Below are 13,302 nucleotides of genomic sequence, written 5' to 3'. Positions count from 1 at the left end.
ACACAGCTCCTGAGGTGTTTTTCATAAAAAAATATAAATAATAAATCATGTTACCTACATAATGTATTTTTGTTCTCTCGGACTCTTTCTCCTGATTTGATTTCAATTTTCTTCAACTTTTTGAATTTCTCTCAACCAGAAATTACTTTGACTTGAGCTTATTTATTGGGGATACTGTAAATGATTTTTGATTTTTTAACATGATATCTAGTTTATTAAGAAGAAGCAGCATAGGCTACTCTGATTTCCATTTTCCCTCATGTAATTCTATAATCGGGAATCCTAATTATATTTATGAAATAGTAATTTTATTTGATAAAGTGTTTGGATCCTTAGGTGTATTAGATCCATATATTATCTAATGTTGGGCATACATCCATTGAAATTTGAGCATCATTCAATAGTTGATTGGAATTCTGATTTGTGTTCAGGAAGCAGCAACGACGGGAGATACTGGAGTGGCGATCCATCGTTGTGCTGTCCAAACTGCGGCCAGGAGTGTGAAAGTAGAGAAGCCATGGCCAGCCACAAATGCTGTCCTTTCAGGTGCGAGCAGTGTGGAAAGGTGTACAGTCGCAAGACCACACTCAACAATCACGTCAAGTACGACTGTGGCAAAGCGCCATCTTTCAAGTGCCCTTTCTGCAGCTATGTCTCCAAACGCAAAGGAAACTTCAAGACTCACGTCTTCCTTAAACACCCAGAAAGCAGAAATAACCTGGAGCTACGCAAATTGGTTGATCTTGATTCATCATGATCCTTGAATTAATTTCATGCTACTAGTAAAGAATGATTTATTTTTCAAATTCTACTGATACTATAAATTATTTTCAATTACTCATTTTATATATTGAGGTGAGAGTACAGTTTTCCTCTAGGTGTATGTTTTTTTATCTTTTGAATTATGAACTATGAAATAGTAAGTTATAGTAACTGTAATAGTGAATTAGGGAATATTCAAATATAAACTTTTATAATGGAAGACATAAATATTCATATGAATCCCTAACTGCTTACGCATCTCAAGTTGTAGATTTTGTGAAACTGGTCTCTCAGATCACATATTATCCAGTGCACAATTGAAAATCCATCATTCATATCAGTTTGAGACATGCGAATATAGATAGATAGATCAAGTTGTCTACATAATATATGAGCTACTTCCTTTCATGGTTATGATTCAATCAATTAGTAAACTTCCGTTACAAATGAGAAGATAATAAACTATCTATTTGAGGAATTCAGCAGTAACATTTTTTAAAAGTAATTTCCTAATTCCATGTTCAGTCAGCAGACTGGCATGAAGAAAAATATGCTGCAATGACAATAATTGCATCTGAATAAATTGGTTTGTTTTGATTTCTATTGGGTAGTATATTCACATAAAGTGTAGAGATGATGTTTTATCCAAATGACAATAAATAGATATTTACTAAAAAATAGAACGTTTTCATTTTTTTTTTTTGCTATTCATAAATTTATTTAGGGAACAAAGAATATTTATATTACCCTTTATTCAACTGACAAAGCTTTATTCTAATATGTAAAAATTCTTTCCAACTTACAATAATTTGATAAGATACAGAGGAAAATATTTATTCAAATAACTTGAAAGTAATATACCTATTAGAATGTTTTTCCAGACAGCAATTGAATATAACACTAAGGAAAATCATACATTCTGATCCATAATTTTCAAAATGATATTATTATTATTTGATTCCTTGTTATGGCAGCAGTGAAAGAAGGTGCTATACAGGTGACAAGACCTCAGATCTATAGACTAAGATTCATGGTAACATGTCATTAGAAGTAACACAGTCTGAAATAGCAAATGATGAAATGTAACTTCCTATCCAACTCACAGAAAATTCATAGTGTACAGTAAAATAAATAATAAAAAGGGAAAGGATACTTTTGTCCATGTAAAGTAAGCAGAAGATGTAGTATGTAGATTCATTCAATGATTGTAGTAAACAAATAAGTTTATGCAAGACCTTTGCAAGAGACTTCGGGGTGACCAAAAAATCAGAATAAATGTTGGTAGAGGATTGGATCTCCCCCACCAGTGGGGTTGAAAAAAGATTTATTTCTTCATACATAGAGATCCGCCTGATCTGTCAGTTGGACAAACACAGAATCAGTTCATATAATATCATTTATCTCATATTTACGGGATCCAATCCAGCAGAAGGCCGGCCGTCAGCCAGACTGTTTACCATCCTCAAGAAGGGCCTCAAAACCGAAAATATGAAATTTGTTGTTATGTGTTATTCCTGTGTTGGTCCGACTGATGGATCTGAATGGAGAGGTGGATCTCAACATATGGAGGAGCTCCATAGACAACATCTGATACTTTCTCCCTGTACATTTTCCTGATACATTCTTTCTCCCGAATGGAGAATCATTGGACCCGGAATCAGCAATCTTCTACTACTGTCAAAAACTCCCCCTGGGATGACACTTTGTATCAAATCCTTTCAAGTATATCTATTTCGCCTTTAGATCTTTATCAGGATATATCATTCTAATTCGATTGTTTGTTCAGGTATCCACAGAATAGCCTTCCACCCAGCTGACCACAGACTGACAATTTGCAAACATTGTTGCCAAGGGTACAGCGTGGGTAACACCCACGACTGCACCCCGTACCGGTGTGACCGCTGCCATAAGGCATACAGTCGCAAGTCCTCGCTCACCAACCACGTGACCTATGACTGTGGCAAGCCTCCCTCCTTCAAGTGTCCGCACTGTCCCTTCACCAACAAACGCAAGGGCTACTTGAAGATCCACTTGGCCACTAAACATCCACAGGATCGAGATCATTTCCTTCTACTGTAACAATAGATATATAGCCTACTTATTTTATACTATTTTATCATAATGCTGTAAAGATACAATCATTGCAGATGTACAAAATGTGATACTTTAGTAAGTCTCTATGATTCGGAGGATTCAGAGAACAATGCAATTTATTTCTGTAATTCCATTTTCACTCGATTTGCTTGACATTATAATAAGTTTATATTATTATTCTTGGAATTATACATTTTATGTTATTATACATCTTATTTTATATTTTTAAAAGATGGACGTGCATTGTGATTGTGTTACAGAATAGTTTAAAGATGTATTCCTCAACTTGGTAGCTTCATTAGTTTTATCATTATATTTTATTTGGCCATGATGTGATAGTTTATTACAGTATTCTCATTTTTTCGTCCAGTTTATTGTGATTGCTGTTTATTAGCCTATTATAGGATAAAAATTTTTTGAAAACAATAATATTTTTATAGTTGTTTAACTGTTGTACAATATATATTTTTTACTACGTGATAGGTTGACTAGTTATTATCCAACGTTAATTAACTCCTCGTTTGTATTAATAGAACTAATATCTTTTAGAAATCTAGTTATTTAATTCCTCGTTCTTATTAATAGAACTAATATCTTTTAAAAATCTTTTTGATTGTATATACTACATAATAAAATCACCATTCTGTGGATCTTTGAAATATTGATAAAATACACATTATTATTTTTTCATCATCACTACCTGGAAGTTGAGAGACCACCGAAAACCCTAGGTTCATTTATCTTCTTATTATCAACCCTTTGGTGGTCACACACCAGTTAGTCAAGACAAGACTAGTCACGTTTAGTCACAATACTTCACATAGTTGCTTATGAAGCAACACACACCGATTAGTCATTGCAATTAGACATGCCTTCATAAGCAACTATGTGAAGTATTGTGACTGAACGTGTCTTGTCTTTTCTCGACTAACTGGTGCCTAGCCTTATATTGTTGCAGCTTAAGGCAATGGTATCTTGCGTCAGGAGACCAAGAAGTGTACGTTTTCAGGGCCGAGCATGAATTTCATGCGAGCCCCGCAACAGATATTCACGGCTAAGTAACGTATGATTTTTTTCGCTACACAAACAGCAAATAATTTTTGTAAACAATTGAACAACAACAAATAACTGAATACGTAAGTCTAGTTATACACACATCGATTTTTGACGTACGATTTTTTGGCGTTCTTATAAATTCTATTAGGCTAGGGAAACACCAGTTAGTCAAGAAAAGACAGGACACGTTAAGTCACAATACTTCACATAGTTGCTTATGAAGGCATGTCTAATTGCAATCACTAATCGGTGTGTTTTGCTTCATAAGCAACTGTGTGAAGTATTGTGACTAATCGTGACTAGTCTTGTCTTGACTAACTGATGTGTTCATGTTTTTGCCAAGTTCCGTTTAATCTGGTAGATTCCATAAGGACGGCGAAAAGTCGAACGTCCAAAAATCGATGTGTGTGTAACTGGCTTAAGTTAAACATAGTCCATATTCAAAATACCAAAAAGTTGTGAATAGAAACAGTTGATCAGACTTCTAATAAATGACAATAATAATGAATGACAATTAATGCCACAATCATGTCATTGGATTTCAATGCCATGTCTAAGTAGACGAGAAAACTGTAAGGCCCGCCGCAAAGTAGAACCACGTTAATCCACGAAAAGCAACCCACGCCATGGGATGTTTTGTAAAACATTGCTATAGAATTATTCATAATCAATCAGCTGACAAGTGGATTCATTGCATGCATTACACCAATACCTACTACTACTTAAGTAATGATAGTTATTGATTACACAGATGTCTAGTGAAGCCTAGCAATGGTTTACAAAACAACCCACGGCGTGGGTTGCTTTTCGTGGATTAGCGTGGGTCTACTTTGAGGCGCGCCTTAGGCCTTAGGCCTAACCATTGCTAGGCTTCTCCAGACATGTTTTTAATACATGAAATGAATAATCCACTTGTCAGCTGATTGATTATGAATAATTCTATAGCAATGTTGAAAAAACATCCCTCGGCACGGGTTGCTTTTCGTGGGTCTACTTTGCGGCGGGCCTAAGACCGGGGTCTGTATCGTCGTGCTCAATGTTCGTATTGTATATTATTTATTTATTGTGCCGATTCACAATCCAATGTGTAGCTTCTATCAACAGAAGCAGTATTACTCATTTGCATAAAATCTTCAAGTAACTCATGTTCAATTTTTTGAGACATTTAGGCCTGGTTGCACAACAGCCGGTTAAATTTTAACCGTGATTAATTTCACGAGAACCGATCAAAGAAGGCGTTTTTGAAAAGACGGTTTCTCTGATTGGTTCTCGTGGAATTAATCACTGTTAAAATTTAACTGCCTGTTGTGCAATCGGCACTTAGTATAAAAAACCAATAATAATAATCATTATTATTAAATGTTTTGTTCACATTTGAATAATAATCACTAATCTTGGGTAATTTATTATTTAAAATTCATTCTAAAAATCAAGTGATAAAGAAAGAAAATTAACTGGGTTAGTTTAAAATAAAGTTTAGTTTATTAAAAGGTTAGTTTATTAAAGGTTAGTTTATTAAAATAAACCCTCGCAAATTTCAAGTCCAAATGAGACTATGTTTTTATTTCTTGCAATCAACACAAATGACAAAAATATACAGCACAAAAAATATAATTATTTTACTTACAATGAACTATTGCGATGTTATTGTTGCAGAAGGAATACTGAGCCAACTGTGCGACCCCTGGGTGAACAGCGATTCGCCGGAAGGTGATGTGTACACTTGCGCCAAGTGCTCGAAAAGTTACCGGCTGCAGAATTCACTGTACAAGCACCAGCAGTTTGACTGCGGCAAGGAACCGCGCTTCGTATGTCCACACTGTCCCTACAGGTCAAAGCGCAAGGAAAACCTCAGAACGCACATCTTGGCGAGGCACTTCACGTTGCAAGAACTGATGGATAATAATAATTTAAATTAGCTCAATGAACGTTGGTTCCTTGCTAAAATGGTCTCAAATTAGTTCATTTAGATGAAAAGAGTTTCAGTCTATAACTCTATTTCACTTTTTGTGTAGTTGAGAAGTTGATATTGTGGTAATTATTCATATTGAATGAAAACGACTAAGAAATTGTCAAAAAACCACTGATTTATTGATAATTAGAAAGACCGGTTTCGGTTATTACACCATTGTCAATCTCTGATAAGTTTATCTGATAGTTTACCGGTCTTTCTAATTATCAATAAATCAGTGGTTTTTTGACAATTTCTTAGTCTTTTTCATTCAATATAACTCTATATTCACCATCCCCTGGAAGTTTCTATTTATTTTTCTAGTTTCAATTGGAAGTTTCAATCACTAAGGGCCGGTTTCCGAGCTCGGGATTTAGCTGAGTTCTAGACTTTAACTGGCTTTAAACTCTGGAGTCAGAAAATTGGCTTTCCGAAACAGGGCGTAGTCCACGTTTAAATTAAAAATATCGGGGCACCGAGCTTCGCTCGTTATTTATTTATTTATTGATAAACAGAACACAATTCTTCAAAATGATTGGGGAAGGACTAACAGGCACAGCCCAAAACTGTTTCTTACCCGAATTTTGATTTATACTCTATAAATGGTCCAAAAAGTAGGTAATGATCCATACACTTAAATTCAGGCCCAATTTTCAGTCCAAATATTTGAAAACAGAAAAGTTCTAATTTAGATTGTTTACAAAGCAAATTGAATAACATTTACTAATATCTTATAACTGTAAAATAATGATTAACTTTGAAAATTATCATATACTTTAATTTAGATAGATATACCATGTCACGACAACAATTCAAACTATTTTGATCAAGTCGATAAAAATTTCCAGATAATATTTCTCGTGACATAAGCTGATTGATTAAACAGCTGAACATAATTTATTCTGTCTCTCTCCCACACAGGCACTCACATCTTCTGTTATCAACAAACGACGAAATTATCATCCGTTTTCCAAGGATGGATAATTATTATCCTTTTCATGTCCTTCAGCCACTTTTTCCAGGGATGAGACCTAGTGCAATCGAATTTTTATATAATAAACCTACTATGGTCCAAATTTCGTGAAAATCGTTAGAACCGCTTTCGAGATCCGTTGGACATAAATAAATAACCATATGAATAACCTTATAAATATATACAGAAATTGCTCTCTTAATATGATAGGATTTCGAAAAACTAGAAAATTGAAAGTAAAATAAAATAAAGAGAAAATAGTGTAAAGTTTCAGCTATTTAGGAAAAACGTTTCCAATTATAGAAATGAAAAAATGAATATCATAAAAACTGCGATTACGCCCTATTTTGGAAAGCAACTTTTCTGACTCCAGCTGTTTAAAGTGCAGAACTTAATTAAATCCATCCCGAGCTCGGAAACCGGCCCTGTGAAGTTGCGATTGAATAGCAATGCAACTAGCAAATTCGAATAGCAAGCCAATTAAAACAAGTAGCCTTCTGGTGATATTCTATTCATCAGCCAAATATCAACTTTGAGCAATCAACAGCACGATAAGCTTCTCTGCTTTTCTATGTTTCTCTTCAACTGCATTGTTTATTTGAAAATTGAGAAAATTTCTTACCATATTCTAGAAGAAAGTGTTCATGTAGGCTACGTATTAAGTTTTGTTCTATAACAAACGTGTTGTTATCCCATACCATAAGTAGTTTTTCTGTTCATGTTTACCTGAATTCGACAGTTAATATTAATTTTATACTACCTTGTTTACTTAGTTACCTGGCGGTTATATCTTATGTTAGCGATTGTATTTTTGTTTATTAATGAATGATTGATCAAACCATATTGTGTCATCTATTTATTATCAACTCTCTATAACAAAATATCCTGCTATCAACATGAACCAAGAGCGACGCTGATGCCAGAGTTAGGCTTGAAAGTTACTTGGTATATGAAGATGCGTACAGATATACGCGCCGCGAACATGAGCAATTCACTTTTAATCAGCTGATTATATCTGTATTTTTACAGAACCGGTATAAAAAGCTTGGCATCAGCTGATTAAAAGTGAATTGCTCATGTTCGCGGTGCGTATATCTGTACGCACCTTAAGCGTAAGGTGTCGCAGTGGTTTAAAGGTCAATCCTCTTCCTACTTCTAAACTAAATTATACGACTGCGATTGCCGGAAGGCCGGTGTACGGCGTTCGGCACCTTGTTGCTGTCCATTTCAATTGAGCATGAAACAGATAGTATGCGCGGACAGCCTTGCTCAATACCTTTTGTGTGCAATGGGCCCGTTCTGGGTACATGAAATGTGGTAAATTGTCCGATTCACAATTTACCCGGTAAAAAGTTCCTCTTCCCATGGGAACAATTTTGGCAGATCCTGTACCAGAAACTAAAATTGGTTACAGATCTTTGTACAATAGGAGACTCTTCACTAAAGAGTTGGCAGGATATGAGATTTAATATATTTTGAAGATAAATCTCAAGAATTAGAGTGAAAAAGTAGAAATCTGGAGAAATGGTAAGGAGTAGTTGACTGGAGAGGTTAACAAAGATCTGTTATAGCCAACATAGAATATTTGCGTGCACCAGCACCAGCTGCTTGATTTGAATTTGTACTATTCCTTTAAATCATCAAATTAATTTAATAATTGAATTAATGATAATACACTACAGCAGCCTTTGTTAATTTACGCAGTTACTCTACGACACTTTTTGGTGGAAATTAATTTCAAAAGTGCGCTCCAAAAACTTGAACCGAAGATCTGGAATGGTGTTCCATGGGAAACAATTTACTGTACACATAACAGAACGTACACATTAATCACTGAACTACCAACTAATACCAATATTTTCCCACCTAGCGATTTATGAGGACAACAGTAGGGAAGGAGAGTTTGTGTCTTGGCGGATGTTGTTGCCTGTCCGCTATGGCGGAAGAGGAGAGGAAAGTGAAAATAAGAGTCTTGACCAGGGGAGACCAATAGTATAGAAAAAAGTAAAAAATGGTAAAAAGCTTAGTCAATGGATAAGTGCCATAGGAGTTGATAGCTTCAAAGCGGTAAGAAGACGAAGAGGGGACTGGGAAGAAGGGCTTAGGAGAGTTACTTGGTGAGTTATATGATAAATTTTTTTGAGATGACGAAGAGGGAATTGGGAAGAAGGGCTTCGGAGAGTTACTTCGTGAGTTATTTATTATCTTTTTTTTTATAAATTCCTTAGTAGGTTATAGTACGTTAGAATCGATAAATATCTGAAGTCTCTTCAATTACGTTAGAATTGATAAATATTGGATTTGAGTGCCTATAGCCAGTAAAGTGGTAGGCCTACTGTACTTTACTGACTGAGAGAAATATAATTGATAATTTTTTGTGTAACTTTTTAATTAACAATATAATAGACCTAGTTGAAATATTATATTTCTTTGTAATAGAATTTATAATTCATAATACTGTATTTAACAAATTTGACATTTCGAATATTTCTGAATCAAAATTCAATGTAATTATTAATTTAAATTTGAAGCGCTCATAGAAATAAGTTGATTCAAGTAGTAAAAACAGCTAACTTCACAGGACCTTTCTCAAATATCGATCTAGGTTTCATTGACTCTCAATTAATTGATTTTAATTTATTTCAATTTTGATTTTATTAGGTAATATTTATATTTAAATGTTTTATGCAGTATAATAGTTTTCATATTTAAACTGAAGGTAAAAGCGCAGAAGCTATTACCAGTGACAACTGGTACAAGTGATTCTTACGCTTGAGACAACCAACTCACGCTTACGCTATCTTTTCTCTATGCTATTTTCTCTACCTTAGAGAAAGGATAGCATAATGCTATTACGTATTCTCTCCCCTTTGGTATAGTAGTGAAAGTGGTGAACTAATTGCCTTGTTCAGTCAGGACGTCAAGTTATTTCTTTATCTGCTTATATCTTGCGACAATGTTTAATCGTAACGTAATGTTTCATAACGCTCTATAACATCTCAATAGGCTATGATATTTTATAAATAGGCTACTACTGTACATGATAGATAGTCAACGTAATCGAATGAATTCGAATATCACTTAATTCCATAATGCACTTTACATAAACTGTAATAATCTTATCAACGTTACCGGAATACCCCTTCGAAGTAGCTATATGCGTCTGTGTGTAAGGATAAAATCAAGTATTTGCAACGAAAATCTTTTTTTTTATTTAAAGCTACTCGCCACTTTCTAATAAAAAATATTGCAACTATAACTTAACTATAGCCACTTTTTAATACGTATATTACGACATAGCAGTCTCATACTTATGATTAAAAACTATTAGCTTCTACTCACATTTGGGGAGCGCTCTGGGACGCCGAGTCCTTCTTCAACACTCTTGGGTGTTATATGCCACTGTTAGCTACTAATCATAAGGATCAGACTGCTATGTCGTAATATAAGTATTGAGAAGAGATCATTAACAAGCAGTTCGTGACGGAAAGTGAAATTGAAGAGTATTAATTATAGCATTGAACTTTTAACTTTCAAGTAGGCTACTTCAACTTTCATAGGTACTAAATAATGGTATTTTTAATAAAATACCTAATATTAGCATCATTCTCATGTTATAAAATACTTTTCAAAGTACTGTTACTGTTAACTTTTGACAATTTTTCTACTATAAAAAGTGACTAACTAATCATCACCTTTTTCCAGAATGGAGCAGCATTCTTTGGACGGAGCACCTGGCCAAAGTCAACGACACTGACGTTGACGCAGACGACAACGCTAACGGAAACGACACGTTATCGTTTCGTTGTGCGCGCTGCAAGAAAACGTTCGACCGCCGCTCGAAGCTGAACCGCCACATCAACCATGACTGCGGCGAGTACGCGTGCACGCACTGCGGCAAAACGTACCGGCAGACGACGTCGCTCTACAAGCACATCAAGTACGAGTGTGGCAAGGACCCGCAGTTCCGCTGCGATCAGTGCAACTACGTCACCAAGTGGAAGGAGCGGCTCGGCGTACATAAGATCAGCAAACATGCTCAGTTTCCAATTACTTGAAACGGGGAATGTAGCCTAACATAAATGGGGAATAATAGAATATATTGTAATTGTCTCAACTATTTTTGTAAACTCGTACAGAATTGAATATAATAACGTTTAAATTGTACAGTAAGGCTCAACTCACACTTACGCGACTCAGGTCGAGAAGAGACTTGACTCTAGTCGAGAACATGTGTTTTCAAATGGTAACAGTCGCGGCGATTAGAATCGACTGGTCTGAGTATCACCGTTTGGAAACACATGCTCTCGACTAGAGCCGTGTCTCTTCTCGATCTGAGTCGCGTAAATGTGAGTTGAGAAAATCATTAATGCATGAATATTTTACGATTTCAGATGTGATTTATTTTTGAATGAATGAATGATGCTACTTACCTTTCATACGTACGGTACCTCTAGTTATTTCCGTGATGTATTATGCAATCATTCCAGGTTCATTTCAAATGTGGAGTTCCAAGATGGACTGTTGAGTACCAAACCATTGATCCTAATCTTTGAAGCAAAGATTCATGGTCCAAGTTGTATTCAGTACCGAGAATATACTTATTTGTGCAGCTCTCGGACCCATCGAAAGTTGAAGCTATTAATACAATATTTTGTACTCTATGTGATATTCAACTGTCTTAAGATTGCTGTGAATGCTTGTGAAATGCATGTTAAATTTAACGTGAAGCCAAATAATAGGCCTATTATGAACAAATATATGCTTGAATTATATTTTATTGACGTTACCAAGTAGATTATAATATTCATAATAGTGTTTTAATAATAATAGAGTGTTAGTTTATATATTTTTATTGCCATAGATTTGTAGCATTATTGAGACAAGTCAGAACGATGATAGAATTTTTTAAGACTCAATTGATTCCTATTATTATTAACAATAAGAAAATCATGTATGTTTCAATCATTAGTTTCTAAAAATACTCTTCAATTAAATTGAAAAAATCGTGATTGAATTATATTTCTAATAATCTCTGTACAGTTCCAATATTCTAATTTTAACAAACTCATCACATTTACTGTAACAATTTGTCTTCTAATTATTTTCCATCTATATAAGATGTTGTATTTTTATAAAAAAAAATAGCATTATATATTTGTTAATTTTCTTTTTAACAATAAAATACCTATTTAACAATATATCGATATTCATCTGTATTTCAGATTAAATGTGAATTATTTATTTATGTTATTTATTTACTGTAACCGTATTACGTTTCAAAAATAAATTTCTTATTAAGATTAAGAAAACTCTTAGACATTCATTTGGCTAGAATGGATGGAAAGGTTCGTATAAGAAACATAGATCAGCCTTTTAACGAAAACTGTTGAGATTTATAAAATATTTGGTAAAAACGTAATGTTTATATAACTATATCTGAAATTTAACAGTTTATCAACTAATTAAATTACTCAAACCTTTCAGTCCAGGGTTTCATCTATGAATCATCTATGAAAACTTCTATGAGTCCTCCTAGACTCTCTAAAATTCATCCTCCACTCTATCCCTCTCTTCTTGCTATTTCCCTTATTAATATCCCAATTGACATCCAATCCACTTATTTGCTCTTTCATTCTGTCAAATAATGTATTTTTCTACCTGCTACTCATTCATTTGTTCACTTGTTCAAGTTACTGTGGCTAGTTCTTTTGGCATGATCATAACATATCAACTTTTGTCGCATATTCAATCATACAAAACTCATCGTTCATGGCGCCACTAATAATCTCTCCAACCTCACTTCAATAATTCTAGTCCTTGCATCGCATCTTATCCAATTTACTCCATCTGAGCATCTACTCTTGTCAAATCTCCACATTTACTATACTCTGTACAGAATTACTTCAGACTTGGGATGGACATGCGCAGCAGAGAAAGCATACATCGGGAGGGATACAGAGGCGCGATGTTGCCGTTTTGAAGCGGTCAGCGTTCTCCAACTCCTAGTGACTGTTCATGTGCTCTACACATGCGAAGTTTCCTGGCCGAAAGCAGTCAGACGGCTGATAAATTGGCAACTTCGCTTCTACCTATGAATCTATTAATCACTGTAATTGTCGCCTGTGTTATCGGATGGGCACGTTAAACTGTCGGTGCCGGCTGAAGTATGACAGTCGTAAGGCCCATTGACGGCTTAAATTATATATTCAGGCGGTGGGACCTTCCCGCAAGGGACTCCCCACCAACAAAAGCCATACGAATTTACTTTTTTTACTGTAATTGTCTGATCTCCCTCCATTTCTCTGCGCTGCATATTTCTCCAAGTCTTAAGTAAATTTGTATGGACTATAACTAATATTGCATTATTCCCTCAGAGATCTCATCCAATAACATACCTTCCTCTTCAGTTTGGCAGATCTATCCACTTGTACTGACCTATATTCTATTTAGTCCAGTCACTACA

General features: G+C 34.8%; 1 protein-coding gene across 3 annotated transcripts in view; it reads left to right on the top strand.

The window, feature by feature from the left end:
* LOC111063080 (longitudinals lacking protein) overlaps positions 1-12,075 on the top strand; it is a 592,348-nt gene extending 580,273 nt beyond the window's left edge. The window contains exon 5 of one of the 3 annotated variants that reach the window (XM_039428580.1): positions 10,542-12,075. In XM_039428580.1, the coding sequence (XP_039284514.1) occupies positions 10,542-10,894 (353 nt within the window). In that variant the 3' untranslated portion in view covers positions 10,895-12,075. Of the gene's footprint in view, positions 1-431; positions 2,159-5,568; positions 5,847-10,541 lie in introns of those variants that run through there. The other 2 variants (XM_039428603.1, XM_039428584.1) reach the window with 2 other exon arrangements.
* Positions 12,076-13,302: the final 1,227 nt, after the last annotated feature.

This window comes from Nilaparvata lugens, chromosome 5 (assembly GCF_014356525.2).
Source record: "Nilaparvata lugens isolate BPH chromosome 5, ASM1435652v1, whole genome shotgun sequence".
In the NCBI taxonomy this organism is placed as follows: domain Eukaryota; kingdom Metazoa; phylum Arthropoda; class Insecta; order Hemiptera; family Delphacidae; genus Nilaparvata; species Nilaparvata lugens.
Note: the sequence above shows the minus strand (reverse complement) of the source record. Positions and strands in the feature narration are given on the sequence as shown.